We start from the raw sequence: 17,844 nt of genomic DNA, 5'->3' as shown, positions 1-17,844 counted from the left end.
AACAGTGGTGGTCGACCGACTGGTGAGGGCTCTGCCAGCAGCCATACAACGTTGGGTGGGTCAAGGGGATCCGGGTACCCTAGACCAGGTTGTAGGTCTAATAGAGCGATATAAGGCCACCCAGGACTTTATACGGGACACTGCTCTGCTTCGGCTGTCACGTAAGGCTCCGCCAGCTCAGGGGTCTGAGAAAAGTCCATGACCCTCCACTGGGACAAAACTGGACCGAGCCCGTGCTGAGGGGAGGTCTCGGAAAGAGAGTGACCACAGACCTGTGTCCCCTAAACTGGCCCCAAGGTTACCTCGTGCCACAGTCATTACGTGTTGGCGATGCCAACAACCTGGACATGTGGTTGCCAATTGCCCCCTAAAACAGAACCCATGGACTGCGGGTATACCCGCCGGGTGTCTATGTATGCCCAGCCAGTCTGCATTGCCACTACAGACCCTGCCGGTACCGAACCTCAGCTGTGCAGAGTACTCGTTAACGGGTACCAGACGGATGCTCTCTTGGACTCAGAGCTTGGTGACCCTGGTACATGGGTCCCTGGTTTCTGGGGACAGTCCTAATGGACGGAAGATGGGGTAGTGTGCATACATGGGGACCTCTGAGAGTACCCGACTGCGGAGGTCACGTTCTCCACCCCATGAGTAGACATAAAACATGTGGTGGGAGTGGTAAAGACTCTTCTGTATGGGACTGTGATGGGTAGAGACTTGCCCCTGTTCTGTTCCCTCTGGGAGACCAAAGTTAACCCTCTCAGGGTAAAAATCATTCCGGGTGCAGAACCCAAAGATCCCGAGTCAGGGATACCTGCCGTAGGGGTCGCCACCATAGGGACCGTGTGTAATCCCGACAGGTTTCCCCTAGAGGTATTGGCAGGAGAAGTGGAGGAGAATCCACCAATTCCTGAGCTGGAGGTGTCACCTGGTAAGTTCGGGACTGCCCAGCTCCAGGATCCCACTCTGACCAGGGCAAGGGAAAGAGTAATTGAGGGGAATGGGCTGGCACAACAACCTGGTGCAGAAATGGAGTTTCCCCGGATGATGATCAACCAGGAGTTACTGTACAGGGTTGATAAAATCCGGGATGAGGTGGTGGAACAACTGGTAGTGCCCCAACCCTATCGTCGGTCGGTGCTCGACATGGCTCACACTCACATGTTGGGGGGGCACATGTGAGTTGTGATTCCTTGCTTGTGCTCTCTGTGCGGTACCGCGACCCTGTGACGTAAAAGGGTTCGCTTTCTTCATACAGGGTGAAGTTAACCCATGTGTGTATCCTCATTGTACCGCCATATAGTCCGTCATTACTTAGCAGCAGGTTCCATCTCTGTACGGTGGACCCCGGGCTGCGAACGCACCTTATTCTATCTATTTAATTATTTGGTGCATTCTGCTAGCCCTAACAATAAGTAGATGGAAAGTATTATAATTAGAAATACATAAGTCTCATATATATAGTTATGCGATTGTTGATAGCGTCATCAGCCACTTGAATAGGTGATCAGATAAAAGATGAGTCCATACTTCCAACGTCCATAGTAGATGTAAAGTGGACCACAAAATAAGTCCCGCTGCAAAGATTATAAGCAAAATAAAAATATATATATATTAAAAACAATTAAAATATAACTAAAATAAAAACAACAACCACCATAATTGGGAACACATAATAGGAATCCCAGGAGAGCGGAAACACATTAGGGGTTAATCCCATATTACAATAAATCATAAAAAGGATGCAAATGACAATGACTCATTTAGACCCCTAGGGGTCACGGTATCCAATAACACAATCCATTTGGCTTCTACTTGGGCCAGAGTTTTTTTTAATAATCACCCCCCGATCCCTAAATGGATGATATCAATCCCTCTCACCCTGAACGAAGATGGTTCACTATTATGGTGCTGTCTAAAATGACGTGGGATCGTTTTGAGGAGGGTAATATCGGTCGCTGTCTTGGCCGCACAAATGTCCTGCACTTGCTCACGCACACGTACTCTCAATTCTCTCGATGTAAGTCCTATGTAGATTTTAGAACACCCGCAAGTCGCATAATAGATGACATCCGTGCTACTGCACGATATCCGATGTCTGATATTAAATTGTTTCTTACCATCGGAAGAGCTAAACGTGGTACAACGTAGGACATTTGTGCAGGCAAGACAGCGACCGCATGGTATGGAACCAAGTGTTGGACCTCTGGAGCCAAATGGATGGTTAGAAGTAGGAATATAATGACTACTCACTAGGAGGTCTTTCGAGATTTTTCGATCTCCTTGCAGTCATAGAGGGATAATCGCCAAGAGTTACTCCCAGGGAGGGTTCAGTACTCAAAATAGGCCAATGTTTTTTTAAGGATCTGCCTCATATCCTCCCATTCATTGTTCAACGTAGATATAAACCTTATAGGTCAGTGTTTCACTATACTTGGTCAAGCTCTGGAAGGTTTCAAAAGATCGCCCCGTGGAGTTGCCCTCGCTCTCTGATATCCCTGCCTGATGCACCGGTTAGAATAACCACATGCAGCAAACCGGGATTTTAAATCAGAGGCCCGTTTTTCAAATTTGGCATCAGATGAACAGATTCGCCTCATCCTAAGGAACTGTCTGACCGGGACACCCTAATTGTGGAAGGATTGTGAGCAGAGGACGCATAAATGAGTGCGTTCACAGATGTCGGTTTACGATATGTCCAGCATGGTCAACCTCAAAACTAATGTCCAAAAAGTTAACCTTCCTGACATCATATGTATATGTAAGATGGATGTTTAAAGAGTTCTGATTCAGCGTCCTCTATTAAACATTTCATGACCCAGCCTATTTTGGCCTTAATGACCTTGCCGTTTTTTGCAATTCTGACCAGTGTCCCTTTATGAGGTAATAACTCAGGAACGCTTCAACGGATCCTAGGGATTCTGAGATTGTTTTTTCGTAACATATTGGGCTTCATGTTAGTGGTAAATTTAGGTCGATAATTTCTGAGTTTTTTTGTGAAAAAAACGGAAATTTGGCGAAAATTTTGAAAATTTCGCAATTTTCACATTTTGAATTTTTATTCTGTTAAACCAGAGAGTTATGTGACACAAAATAGTTAATAAATAACATTTCCCACATGTCTACTTTACATCAGCACAATTTTGGAAACAAATTTTTTTTTTGCTAGGAAGTTATAAGGGTTAAAATTTGACCAGTGATTTCTCATTTTTACAACAAAATTTACAAAACCATTTTTTTTAGGGACCACCTCACATTTGAAGTCAGTTTGAGGGTTCTATATGGCTGAAAATACCCAAAAGTGACACCATTCTAAAAACTGCACCCCTCAAGGTGCTCAAAACCACATTCAAGAAGTTTATTAACCCTTCAGGTGTTTCACAGCAGCAGAAGCAACATGGAAGGAAAAAATGAACATTTAACTTTTTAGTCACAAAAATGATCTTTTAGCAACAATTTTTTTATTTTCCCAAGGGTAAAAGGAGAAACTGGACCACGAACGATGTTGTCTAATTTGTCCTGAGTACGCTGATACCTCATATGTGGGGGTAAACCACTGTTTGGGCACATGGTAAGGCTCGGAAGGGAAGGAGCGCCATTTGACTTTTTGAATGAAAAATTATCTCCATCGCTAGCAGACACCATGTCACGTTTGGAGAGCCCCTGTGTGCCTAAACATTGGAGCGCTCCCACAAGTGACCCCATTTTGGAAACTAGACCCCCCAAGGAACTTATCTAGAAGCATAGTGAGCACTTTAAACTCTCAGGTGCTTCACAAATTGATCCGTAAAAATGAAAAAGTACTTTTTTTTCACACAAAATTTCTTTTAGCCTCAATTTTTTCATTTTCACATGGGCAACAGGATAAAATGGATCCTAAAATTTGTTGGGCAATTTCTGCTGAGTACGTTGATACCTCATATGTGTGGGTAAACCACTGTTTGGGTGCACAGCAAGGCTCGGAAGGGGAGGCGTGCCATTTGACTTTTTGAATGGAAAATTAGCTCCAATCGTTAGCGGACACCATGTCGCGTTTGGAGAGCCCCTGTGTGCCTAAACATTGGAGATCCCCTACAAGTGACCCCATTTTGGAAACTAGACCCCCCAAGGAACTTATCTAGATGCATAGTGAGCACTTATAACCCCCAGGTGCTTCACAGAAGTTTATAACGCAGAGCCGTGAAAATAAAAAATAATTTTTCTTTTCTCAAAAATGATTTTTTATCCCACAATTTTTTATTTTCCCAAGGGTAACAGGAGAAATTGGACCCCAAAATATGTTGTCCAGTTTCTCCTGAGTACGCTGATACCCCATATGTGGGGGTAAACCACTGTTTGGGCACATGCCGGGGCTCGGAAGGGAAGTAGTGACGTTTTGGAATGCAGACTTTGATGGAATGGTCTGCGGGCGTCACGTTGCATTTGCAGAGCCCCTGATGTGCCTAAACAGTAGAAACACCCCACAAGTGACCCCATTTTGGAAACTAGACCCCCCAAGGAACTTATCTAGATGTGTGATGAGCATGTTCAACCCCCAAGTGCTTCACAGAAGTTTACAACGCAGAGCCGTGAAAATAAAAAATAATTGTTCTTTCCTCAAAAATTATGTCTTAGCAAGTAATTTTTTATTTTTGCAAGGGTAACAGGAGAAATTGGACCCCAACAGTTGTTGCCCAGTTTGTCCTGAGTACGCTGGTACCCCAAATGTGGGGGTAAACCACTGTTTGGGCACACGTCGGGGCTTGGAAGGGAGGGAGCACCATTTGACTTTTTGAATGCAAGATTGGCTGGAATCAATGGTGGCGCCATGTTGCGTTTGGAGACCCCTGATGTGCCTAAACAGTGGAAACCCCTCATTTCTAACTTCAACACTAACCGCAACACACCCTTAATCCTAATCCCAACTGTAGCCATAACCCTAATCCCAACCCTAACCCCAACACACCCCTAACCACAACCCTAACCCCAACACACCCGTAACCCTAATTCCAACCCTAACCCTAATCCCAACCCTAACCACAACTGTAACCCCAACACACCCCTAACCCTATCCGTAACCCTAACCACAAGCCTAATCTTAACCCTATTTCCAACCCTAGCCCTAATTCCAACCCTAACCCTAAGGGTATGTGCCCACGTAGCGGATTCGTGTGAGATTTTTCCGCACGACTTTTGAAAAATTTGCAAGTAAAAGGCACTGCGTTTTACCTGCGGATTTACAGCAGATTTCCAGTGTTTTTTTGTGCGGATTTCACCTGCGGATTCCTATTGAGGAACAGGTGTAAAACGCTGCGGAATCCGCACAAAGAATTGACATGCTGTGGAAAATACAACGCAGCGTTTCTGCATGGAATTTTCCGCACCATGGGCACAGCGGATTTGGTTTTCCATAGGTGTACACGGTACTGTAAACCTGATGGAAAACTGCTACGAATTCGCAGCGGCCAATCCGCTGCGGATCCGCGGTCAATCCGCTGCGGATCCGCGGCCAAATCCGCACATGCCATAACCCTAACCCTACCCCTAACCCTAACCCTACCTGTAACCCTAACCCTAACCCTGGTTCTAACCCTAACCCTAGTGGAAAAAGAAAAAAAAAAATATTTTCTTTCTTTTATTATTGTCCCTATCTATGGGGGTGATAAAGGGGGGGGTTTATTTATTATTATTTTTTATTTTGATCGCTGTGATAGAACCTACCACAGCGATCAAAATGTACTTGTAAGGAATCTGCCGGCTGGCAGATTCGGCGGGCGTACTGAGCATACGCCCGCCATTTTGGAAGATGGCGGTGCCCAGCGAGGAGACGTACGGACACGGGGAGGATCGGTAAGTATGAAGGGGTGGTGGGGGGGTGGATTGGAGCACAGGGGGGGTTATCGGACCACAGGGGGGAGCGGACAGCAGGACGGGGGAGCCGGCAGGCGGACGGAGGGGACCGGACCCCATAACGGAGGACTGGGGGGGCGATCGGTGGGTGTGGGGGGGGTCACTTCAGGTTTTCCAGCCATGGCCGATGATATTGCAGCATCGGCCATGGCTGGATTGTAATATTTCACCAGTTTTTTAGGTGAAATATTACAAATCGCTCTGATTGGCAGTTTCACTTTCAACAGCCAATCAGAGCGATCGTAGCCACGGGGGGGTGAAGCCACCCCCCCTGGGCTGAAGCACCACTCCCCCTGTCTCTGCAGATCGGGTAAAATGGGAGTTAACCCCTTCACCCGATCTGCAGGGACGCGATCATTCCATGACGCCACATGGGTCGGATTGGCACGGGTTTTCATGACGCCTACGTGGCGTCATGGGTCGGGAAGGGGTTAAAATATCCAATAAAATTTAGGTATATTTTTATTTATTTTTCAATTTTTAAAATGACCAATACCACATAAAGGGGACAAATACCACCGCACCATGACCAGACACCATATTACCACCACATAGTGACCACATAATAGCATATACAAGGAACAAATACCACCACACCATGTCCAGATCACATATTACCACCATAAGATCACCAATAATACCACATACAGGGAACAAACACCACCACACCATGACCAGACCACATATTACCACCACATAGTGACCAAATAATAGCACATACAAGGAACAAATACCACCACACCATGGCCAGACCACATATTACCACTACATAGTGACCAAATAATAGCACATACAAAGAACAAATACCGCCACACTATGGCCAGACAACATATTACCACCACATAGTGACTAAATACTACAATACTGATCAGTAATAAAAAAACAATACTAATATCACCATAAGTGCCAGTAGTCACAGGAGATCTGTACTTAGTATGCAGTGTCTGTGTACAGGTAATACAGTGGTCACCGGTGACATTATACACAGGAGCTCTGTATATAGTGTATAATATAAAGGTAATACAGTAATCACTGGTGACATTGTACACAGGACCGCTGTATATAGTATACAGTGTATAGCATCAGTGTACAGGTAACACACTGACTAAGCAGTGACATCTCTAGGTGAAGTCCTTCATCTTTGCTTTTAATCTTCATCCAGCACAGACCACTGTCACTTCATCCAGCCAGGGCTCGTTTCTGCAGGAAATAACAGTTATCTAGTGCACCGCTTGCAGAACACATTACTTATTTTTTCCCAAATTCTAAACTACAACAGATGAAGAAAAAAAGCGACAGTTTCGCTCTGCAAAGTAACAGGACCGCTCCCCCATTTAAAACCGTATCCTCAAAAAATAAAATAAATACATCACTGCAGTAATAAAATCCCTTAATTAGCCCCTATGGTAATAATATCCCCAATCATGGCCCCTGTGTGTGTCTCATTCCTGGCTCCAGCCATATGTTCCCCTATTCTGTCCCCTTGTGATGTGCCATTCTGTCCCATGAGCCTGCCCCATCTATCTCCATCCTGCACCATGTTTCCAATCCTGCACCCCATCTGCCCCCTTGTCTCCAATCCTGCACCCCTTGTTTCCCATCTGCCCCCTTGTCTCCATTCTGCCCCTTGTCTCCCATCTGCCCTTTGTCTCCCGTCTGCCCCTTGTCTCTATTCTGCCCCTTGTCTCTATTCTGCCCCTTGTCTCCAATCTGCCCCATGTCTCCATTCTGCCCCCTTGTCTCCATTCTGCCTTATGTCTCCATTCTGCCCCATGTCTCCAATCTTCCCCCTTATCTCCAATCTGTCCGTCTCCATTATTGCCCCTTGTCTCCATTCTGCCCCATGTCTCCAATCTGCCCCTTGTCTCCAATCTGTCCGTCTCCATTCTGCCCCCTTGTCTCCATTCTGCCCCGCGTCTCTATTCTGCCCCTTGTCCCCATTCTGCCCCTGTCTCCATTCTGCCCCCTGTCTCCATTCTGCTCCGTGTCTCCATTCTGCCCCCTTGTCTCCATTCTGCCCCCTTGTCTCCATTCTGCCCCCTTGTCTCCAATCTGCCCCCTTGTCTCCAATCTGCCCCCTTGTCTCCAATCTGCCCCCTTGTCTCCCATCTGCCCTTTGTCTCCCGTCTGCCCCTTGTCTCTATTCTGCCCCTTGTCTCTATTCTGCCCCTTGTCTCCAATCTGCCCCATGTCTCCATTCTGCCCCCATGTCTCCATTCTGCCCCCTTGTCTCCATTCTGCCCCCTTGTCTCCATTCTGCCCCCTTGTCTCCATTCTGCCTTACGTCTCCATTCTGCCTTATGTCTCCATTCTGCCTTATGTCTCCATTCTGCCCCATGTCTCCAATCTTCCTCCTTATCTCCAATCTGTCCGTCTCCATTATTGCCCCTTGTCTCCATTCTGCCCCATGTCTCCAATCTGCCCCTTGTCTCCAATCTGTCCGTCTCCATTCTGCCCCATGTCTCCAATGTGCCCCGTGTCTCCCATCTGCCCCCTTGTCTCCATTCTGCCCCGCGTCTCTATTCAGCCCCTTGTCCCCATTCTGCCTGTCTCCATTCTGCCCGTCTCCATTCTGCCCCGTGTCTCCATTCTGCCCCCTTGTCTCCATTCTGCCCCCTTGTCTCCATTCTGCCCCCTTGTCTCCATTCTGCCCCCTTGTCTCCATTCTGCCCCCTTGTCTCCATTCTGCCCCCTTGTCTCCATTCTGCCCCTGTCTCCATTCTGCCCCTGTCTCCATTCTGCCCCCTTGTCTCCATTCTGCCCCCTTGTCTCCATTCTGCCCCCTTGTCTCCATTCTGCCCCCTTGTCTCCAATCTGCCCCCTTGTCTCCAATCTGCCCCCTTGTCTCCAATCTGCCCCTGTCTCCATTATTGCCCCTTGTCTCCATTCTGCTGGTGAAACATTGCAGCTTGCTGCTTTCAATAAAAATTAAAAAAAAAATAAAAAAACCTTTCCTCTTACCTGGCCGTGCTCCAGCGGCGGAGGTCTCTCCCGGGGTTTGAGCGTGCATTCTCTGGCAAATGACAATGACGTCATATACTGGCGATGTGCGCCGACGTCAGCTGTCAGCTTCCAACTGGCTGGTGGCTTTAACCAGTGACGGGCGTTCCCGCACGGCTGCAATAGAGTAACTGAACTTGCGACTTGGATGCAGATTCAGTTACCGACAGAAGCCTGAAACTGGGGCCCGGGCACGATGAGCAGAAGAGACAGGGCCTGATGTGGGCCCCCTCTGCCCACTGGGCCCCATATGCCAGTCAGGGCAGTAATGCCCCGATGGCGGCCCTGCTGCTGTACCACAAATTGCCATTTCTCCAGGTTAGCAAATAAATAGTTGTCACGTAGAACCTGGAGAACCTGTCTGACATGCTCACCATGCTCCTCCAGAGTACGTGAGGAACTCAATATATCATCCAGGAAAATTACCACAAATCCACCAATCAGTGAGAAAAAATATAATTATGACATTTTCACAGACTGCCGGAGCATTGGTTACCCCGAATGGCAGCATCAAATGTTCAATCTGCCCCTCAGGTGTATTGTGTGCGGTCCTCCATCCGTCACCATGGCGATACGTATAAGGTTATATGCCCCTCTCACGTTACGTCTGTAAGACCATTTATCTCCAGGTAATTGGCTAAACAGGTCAGGTGTAAGGGGTAAAGGACAGGGAAGGTGAGCTGTGATTTTATTACTCTCTCTGAAGTCCAAGCATGGACGCCGCCCTCCATCCTATTACCAAACCCCACAGCGACTGGAGAGGAGCATGGCCGTATATGACCCTTAGCCGGACACTGGAGGGGGGTAAATAAGCGAGATTTCGGCATTTTAGCCCCCGGTGTGGAGGCGATAGCACAATCATATGCCGCCATATACTAGACGTCCGGTAACCGGTGATAATCCCCTCATGTGTGGGGTCTATTTGTCTCCAGAGAAATCACACGTTACATTCCACACAGAACATTGTGTAGAAAAGGCGGCGCGAGGTGATTGTGCCAGTAGTGAGGGCGAATAATGGCGGGAATGTCACTGACTGAGGAGAAGTCTCCATGTAGCGTCTTCACTGCGGATCACATGACCCCTGACTCCTCCCCTGTGACCTCATCACAGGTCCTGTGCGCACAGAGCAGCCATATCTGTGGAGTGCGGCTCTGCAGGTGGAGGTATGTGGAGATTCCCCAGTACTGAGCGCAGCCGGGGACATTAACCCCTTCTGCACGGAGGAGACTCTTTATAAGAACCATAACGTTGTTGTTCTGTTTCCTGTAATAGATACATACGAGCCAACTATGGAGGACAGGAAGTGAGGAGCGGAGTGTTCTCCTAGTACAGGGCCCCTTTCTTGGCCCCACACAGTGTAATGTTCCCACAGTACCGCCATCCCCCTCACAGTGTAATGTTCCCACAGTACCGCCATCCCCCTCACAGTGTAATGTTCCCACAGTACCGCCATCCCCCTCACAGTGTAATGTTCCCACAGTACCGCCATCCCCCTCACAGTCTAATGTTCCCACAGTACCGCCATACCCCCACACACAGTATAATGTTCTCATAGTACCGCCATCCCCCTCACAGTCTAATGTTCCCACAGTACCGCCATACCCCCACACACAGTGTAATGTTCCCACAGTACCGCCATCCCCCTCACAGTGTCATTATGTCCCTGTATTGAGTGACCAGATACAACATACAAACACAAGGCAGAAGTAACCAATATCATTATTTATTTCCCTGATAATGGTGGAATTGTGATAACTATAGTAACAGTGAATAATATAAAACATGGTGATTACGAGGTGAAATATACAATATCATAAATACACTTTTCAAAAAAATAAAGGGAACGCTAAAATCCCACATCCTAGAAATCACTGAATGAAATATTCCAGTTGTAAATCTTTATTCATTACATAGTGGAATATGTTGAGAACAATAAAACCTAAAAATGAACAACATAAATCACAACTAATATCCCACGGAGGTCTGGAGTTGGAATGATGCTCAAAACCAAAGTGGAAAATGAAGTTACAGGCAGATCCAACTTCAGTGGAAATGCCTCAAGACATGGAAATGATGCTCAGTATTGTGTGTGGCCTCCACGTGCCTGTATGATCTCCCTACAACACCTGGACATGCTCCTGATGAGGCGGCGGATGGTCTCCTGAGTGATCTCCTCCTAGACCTGAACTAAAGCATCTGCCAACTCCTGGACAGTCTGTGGTGCAACTTAACGTTGGTGGAAGGAGCAAGACATGTCCCAGATATATATCAGATTTAGGTTGGCGAAACTGGCGGTTCAGTCCATAGCTTCAATGCCTTCATCTTGCAGGAACTGCTGACACACTCCAGCCACATGAGGTCTGGCATTGTCCTGCATTAGGAGGAACCCAGGGCCAACCGCACCAGCATATGGTCTCACAAGGGTCTGAGGATCTCATCTCGGTACCTAATGGCAGTCAGACTACCTCTGGTGAGCACATGGAGGGCTGTGCGGCCCTCCAAAGAAATACCACCCCACACCATTACTGACCCACTGCCAAATCGGTCATGCTGAAGGATGTTGCAGGCAGCAGATCAATCTCCACGGCATCTCCAGACTCTGTCACGTCTGTCACATGTGCTCAGTGTGAACCTGCTTTCATCTGTGAAGAGTACAGGGCCCCAGTGGTGAATTTGCCAATCCTGGTGTTCTGTGGCAAATGCCAAGCATCCTGCACAGTGTTGGGCTGTGAGCACAACCCCATCTATGGACTTCAGGCACTCAGACCATCCTCATGGAGTCAGTTTCTAACCGTTTGTGCAGACACATGCACATTTGTGGCCTGCTGGAGCTCATTTTGCAGGGCTCTGGCAGTGCTCCTCCTGTTCCTCCTTGCACAAAGCCTGAGGTAGCGGTCCTGCTGTTGGGTTGTTGCCCTCCTACGGCCCCTTCCACATCTCCTGGTGTACTGGCCTGTCTCCTGGTAGCGCCTCCAGCCTCTGGACACTACGCTGACAGACACAGCAAACCTTGCCACAGCTCGCATTGATGTGCCATCCTGGATGAGCTGCACTAGCTGAGCCACTTGGGTGGGTTGTAGAGTCCATCTCATGCTACCACAAGTGTGAAAGCACAACCAACATTCAAAAGTGACCAAATCAGCCAGAAAGCATTGGTACTGAGATGTGGTCTGTGGTCCCCACTTGCAGAACCTCTCCTTTATTGAGGGGGTCTTGATAATTGCCAATAATTTCCATCTGTTGTCTATTCCATTTGCACAACAGCATGTGAAATTGATTGTCAATCAGTGTTGTTCCTAAGTGGACAGTTTGATTTCACAGAAGTTTGATTTACTTGGAGTTAGATTCTGTTGTTTGTGTTCCCTTTATTTTTGCGAACAGTGTATAAATAGATAGATAAAAGAAATAGAAAAATAGAGCAGCACATGCAGCATGGAAAGAATCTGTGGGCAAAAGAGCTTCCACAGGCATATACCAAACCTTCCATGTAGTAGTCCAAACAAGGAAGCAGCACACCACTGTCTGTGAATAAGGAGCTATTTTATTTAGCCCATGATGGCGACGTTTCGGTTCAGTGTAACTTGAAAAAGGTTGGCTTTAAACGTGCCATGGTCAAAACCAAGAGATTACAAGGTAACCTAGGGGTAAGGTGGAGGGATAGTGAGAAAGGGAGCCAAAGGTCAGAAAGCCAACAGAACAAACAAGCAGAGCAAAACAAGCTAATGCAAACCGAGCACACACTCAAGGGGTCAGACACACAGGCGAAACAAAAGTATAGCTGACAGGGAATCCTGGTCTGGAGTGTGTATAAATACCCCTCCAAATCCAAAGAGAGGCCAGCAATATTAACCCTGAGAGACCAGGACATGAACCGCGTCCTGTACCATGACACGTAGTAGAAGAGGAAGATGTCGTCCTCATCATGAAGTAGTTATTTCTCATGTCGAGTGTAATGAATATCTCCTGCAGTATTGCTAATGCCGATTCCAGGGTCGGTAAATGAGACGAGAATTAGCGTTATGGAAGATGAGTCTATGAGAAACGTATTCAGCTGCCGACTCCGAGGAGGAAACTGCTTGTTGTCTGTGGCCTAAATATATAGGATTTATTAGTAGATGTAAAGAAGGAAACTAAATACTGTAAAATAATAAATCTCCTCATATGTTTCCCTTATTATCTCCAGTAATTGTATTATTACACAGGATTCTTATGATGTTACATCGGCTCATCTTCTCATTCAGGTCTCTACAATATTGGATCCTCTCAGTGAAGATCTTCTACAACAGAAAATTTCCTGATTTACCCATCAAAGATGGATATGGACAGAGACAAGATGGCGGAGAGGATATTACACCTCACCCTAGAGATCCTCTTCCGGCTTACTGGAGAGGTGAGAGATTCTGATGACGTCACATTACATCATTCTTATCTATGGGAATAACAGATGGACAGAACTGGAGAGGTGAGGACTCTGGAGATGTCTGTAGTGAGATTTATTAATGTGTCTCTCCATTACCAGGATTACACAGTGGTGAAGAAGACCTCTAGTGATCGCTGTCAGGACCCTGTGTCTGAGGGATGGGGAAGACCCCTGAGCCCAATCACGGGGCCTCCACCTCACCTCCTGATCCATGAGGACATCGATGACCAGAAGATCCTAAAACTCACCTACAAGATGATTGAGCTGCTGACTGGAGAGGTGACACTGCTGGGAATGCTGGGACATTATACAGTAACACTATGAAGGGATCGGGGGATGACGGTAGCATTGTATGTGTCAGGTTCCTATAAGGTGTCAGGATGTCGCTGTCTATTTCTCCATGGAGGAGTGGGAGTATTTAGAAGGACACAAAGATCTGTACAAGAACGTCATAATGGAGGTTCCCCAGCCCCTCACGTCTCCAGGTAATAGACAGGACTAAATAAACACGGCCTATAATTATCTGTATGTAAAGAATGAATTCACCCCCTGTATGTGTTTCCTCCAGATCTATCCAGTAAGAGGACAACACCAGAGAGATGTCCCCGTCCTCTTCTTCCACAGGACTGTAACCAAGAAGATCCCAATGCTCCTCAGGATCATCAGGTAGATGGAGAGAAGGTGTCAGGAGATCTCCCCTATGATGTGTAGACGCCGGTGAAGGTCTTGTGCTCAGTCTTGTTTTATCCACCAGTATTATATGTTTTATACTTGTGTAATGAGAACGGTGGAGATGGCAGGATTAGAGCTGATCATAGATGTGACTTCTCCATCTGTCGGTGACTTTTATAATATTTGTTTCAGGGTGAAGATCTGACCCATATTAATACTACAGAGACATATGTGAGGGGGGATGAGTGGTGTAAAGAGGAGATTCCTACATATGACTACCCAGGTGAGTAGTGACCACTAAATGCAGAGAAGTCACAGATTCTTCTCATCACCGGCTGTGGCTGCTTTATCGGTGGTGTAGTCCGGCCGTATTACCATGATCACCATTTTACCTCCAGACCACAACATTCTCCTCCACCCAAAACTGTTCTAATGACTTTGGGCATTGAAAGTCCTTTTCTATAGAACTTACAACCTGGTAGATCCACCTACCCCTTGGGTTTAGGAGACGCTGTTACCTGCCCAGATCTGTATACTATAAAGCCAAATGACAGCGTACGTAGAATGTGCTGACAAGATAGAAAATCACTTGAAGAAAAATATTCTGATGGGCCTGTAAGAGAAAGTGGAGGGTAATGATGCTGTTGGCTTCCTAGAACCCTGAGATCTTATCAGATGAATCTCCCTTCTCTCCCTTCTGTGCTGCTGAATGTGATCATATGGTCCCTACAAGACCAGGTCCAGTCTTTCTGGCCAAACTTCACTTTTATGATCGACAACATTAAATGTGCAGTGAGGCCAAGTGTGAATTTCTGGACAATAACAGAGTTTCCCTTTATCCTGACTTTTCACTTTGTATTAAAACCGACTAACTTCCAGGAGGATTGTGATAATCTACATAAACCCATCACACCGGTGCCATGATATATCTCTGAGCTGTGCGTGGCTGATGGCTGTAATATACATTTATTCCCGCCTGCAGGAGATGAGTTGGCTCCAGCCCTGGTTTCATGGATTCACTCCACCTCATAAATTACATTGTTTTATCCTAAGAAATTCAGATTACTGCACAATCTCTCCTGAAATGGGGAGCAATATTATTTTCTGTAATCTTCTGGTCAGGACTCATAGTAGCTCCAAAGGTCCACCATAAATGAATGCAGCTCTGGTTTACTGTTAGAGTTCTCCCGTCATAGATACGTTGTTGTTGTTGGGGATATAACATAGAATTAAAAAAATGTCTTTTTTCACCTGTTCGTTCTGTATGATAGTTTGATTGTGGTGGGATCGGCCTGCCTCATTTATGAGTCTGTAACTCCCTGATAGTCTTAAAAAAAACCTCTCCATCGCCTCTTCCAAATGCCTAAGATCCAAATTTAAAGGGAACCTGTCAGCAGGATTGCGCTCAGTGACTACAGACACTGTCAGGTCGGTGCCGTTCTACTGATTACACCGATACCTGGTGATGAAATCTGTCTTGTGGTTGTTGTGTAATCTGTATTTGTAGTTTTATTATGAGGCTTAAAAAAAATAATTACATCCATCAAAATGACACCAGCGGCGCCTGTCCAGTAGCATCTATCTCTTACTTATAGACTGCGCAGGTGTCGCCATCGCCTGTAACATTTTGCTGGATGTAATTTTTTTTTCTAAGCCTCACAATAGCCACAATATTATAGTCACTATCAACAATAATATCAACATTATTATATGCATTATGTAAGAATGGGGGCAGGTCAGTGAGGGATCAGCGACCAGTCATAGGCCAATACAGATGCATATGTAATCAGAACACCACATAAAGCCCCGCCCACAGCCCTGCCCCAGAGCACCACATAAAGCCCCGCCCACAGCCCCATCCCAGAGCACCACATAAAGCCCCGCCCACAGCCCCGCCCATAGCACCACATAAAGCCCCACCCACAGCCCCGCCCCAGAGCACGAGAATCTCCTGAACTGAAAACTACAAACACAGACTAAACAACAACCACAAGACGGATTTCATCACCAGGTATCCGTGTAATCAGTATAACGGCACCGACCTGACAGTGTCTGTAGTCACTGAGCACAATCCTGCTGACAGGTTCCCTATAAGACATCTCCGCTCTGCACTATTATACACAGTTCTCTATAAATGTGTAATATTTCTTCTTGAAACTCATCTGACAGAAAATATTGGAGCTTCCGATAGTTTATATTGTGAAGTCACCGAGCCCCGTGCTCTAATTACCCCAGAGAGGTTTCACCACTAGCTCCTCATTTATTACTGACTAGATGGTGGCCCGATTCTAACGCATCGGGTATTCTAGAATATGTATGTAGTTTATTTATGAAGATATCAGAATAATGCAATGAATACACAGGATTCGGCTGGCCGGGCGTGACCAATTATCAAAGCGTGGTTGATATCCCGCTCGAATTTGTGGCCGGACTGCGTCTGTTGCTGATTGTTCGCTGCCGGACGGGGGCGACCAATTAGTGAAGCCAGTGCCAGCTCCAGGTTTTTGAGGGCCCGGGCGAAAGAGTCTTGACGTCCCACGTAGTATATAACACAGCCCACGTAGTATATAACACAGCCCACGTAGTATATAACACAGCCCACGTAGTATATAACACAGCCCACGTAGTATATAGCACAGCCCAGTAGTATATAGCACAGCCACGTAGTATATAGCACAGCCCACGCAGAATATAAAGCCCCAATGTCGCTGATTGGTCACGCCCGGCCGCTCGCGACCAATCAGCGAAGCGTGGTACAAATCGCTGATTAGTCGCGCCCAGCCTACCGCGACCAATCAGTGTTACGGGAGACCCTCTGTTCCCAGTAATGCCTTTGCGGCAATAACCCGCTATGATGTAGCGGTCTCGTGATCTGGGGTCATTGCCGCAATGCATTCTTGGGACTGGAGCGTCGCGAGGAGCGGGAAAGGCTGCCGCGGACGCCGGAAGGTGAGAATATAATACTATTATAATTAATATAATGTAATATTTTAACATCATATGTTTTTACTATTGATGCTGCATAGGAAGCATCAATAGTAAAAAGTTGGTCACACTTACAGGGGTAATGGCAGCTGACTGGAGGGGAGTATGGAGGGGGCACTGACTGGAGGGGATTAGGGAGGGGCCAATTTGTGGCCGGACTGTGCCTGTCACTGATAGGTCGCACCCAGCCAGCCACGATCAATCAGTGACGTGCGATTTCCGTGACAGAGAAACAGACAGACAGACAAACAGACGGTGCACTTGGCCCAAGTAAAGATGGAGACTACACAGGTGTGGCACACCAGTGCAAATAAATAATCTGCAGCAGTGTTCACACAGAGTATGCACAGCAACTGGATCATAACCTATTAGTAACTCCCTGTGGCGGGCGGGCTGCCCAGTGCTAACTGTAATGCGTCCTGTGTGAACAGAGGCCACAACTTACAAAACCACAGGGTGTTACTAATAGGCTATGATCCAGTTGCTGTGCATACTCTGTGTGAACACTGCTGCAGATTATTTATTTGCACTGATGAGCCAAGCGGCCAATCCCTGATTGTAGGCTGGCTGTCTCATTTTGTATTACCGCACCTGTGCAGTCTCCATCTTTACTTGGTCCTGCTGCACCATGATTTGAGGCCTAGACAGGTAAGCACCTTTGTCTGTTTTTCTGAGGTGTTTTTCTAGAATACTGGATGTTTTTTCCTCCCTTTTTTTCCTCCTGTTGTGGTTCATGCTTTGAGCTTTAGTAGGGTGTGGTACTTTCCAATTGGCTGAAGTAGGGAGCAGATGACTCCAGCTGGACAGCAGGAACAGATCCCAGATGAGATTGGACACATGATATACAGAAGCCCTAATATGACTAAATGACAGAAAGC

At 46.8% G+C, this 17,844-nt stretch overlaps 3 protein-coding genes across 3 annotated transcripts in view; all 3 read left to right on the top strand.

Moving 5' to 3' along the window:
- The window catches only part of LOC143766970 (uncharacterized), a 33,550-nt gene that overhangs the window by 12,803 nt on the left and 2,903 nt on the right, over positions 1–17,844 (top strand). The window contains exons 4-5 of the mRNA XM_077254995.1: positions 13,878–13,975; positions 14,174–14,264. Coding sequence (XP_077111110.1) covers positions 13,878–13,975; positions 14,174–14,264 — 189 coding nt within the window. The remainder of the gene's footprint in view (positions 1–13,877; positions 13,976–14,173; positions 14,265–17,844) is intronic.
- LOC143767136 (gastrula zinc finger protein XlCGF66.1-like) overlaps positions 10,023–17,844 on the top strand; it is a 33,212-nt gene continuing 25,390 nt past the window's right edge. Inside the window, exon 1 of the mRNA XM_077255160.1 lies at positions 10,023–10,052. The gene's annotated coding sequence lies outside the window, so the exon portion shown is untranslated. The remainder of the gene's footprint in view (positions 10,053–17,844) is intronic.
- Positions 13,135–13,811, top strand: LOC143767137 (gastrula zinc finger protein XlCGF66.1-like). Its single transcript, XM_077255161.1, has 3 exons — positions 13,135–13,279; positions 13,409–13,588; positions 13,671–13,811. The coding sequence occupies exons 1-3, from the start codon at positions 13,202–13,204 to the stop codon at positions 13,809–13,811; spliced, it is 399 nt and encodes a 132-aa protein (XP_077111276.1). The 5' UTR covers positions 13,135–13,201.

The sequence above is a fragment of the Ranitomeya variabilis genome, chromosome 4 (assembly GCF_051348905.1).
Source record: "Ranitomeya variabilis isolate aRanVar5 chromosome 4, aRanVar5.hap1, whole genome shotgun sequence".
NCBI classification, from domain to species: Eukaryota; Metazoa; Chordata; class Amphibia; order Anura; family Dendrobatidae; genus Ranitomeya; species Ranitomeya variabilis.
This window is presented reverse-complemented; position numbering and strand designations above follow the sequence as displayed.

Coding starts and splice junctions, on each gene's coding strand:
- LOC143767137 (XM_077255161.1), top strand. CDS start 13,202: ATGGATATGGACAGAGACAAGATGGCGGAGAGGATATTACACCTCACC. Junction 13,280..13,408: donor TCTTCCGGCTTACTGGAGAG/GTGAGAGATTCT, acceptor CTCCATTACCAG/GATTACACAGTGGTGAAGAA. Junction 13,589..13,670: donor TTGAGCTGCTGACTGGAGAG/GTGACACTGCTG, acceptor TGTATGTGTCAG/GTTCCTATAAGGTGTCAGGA.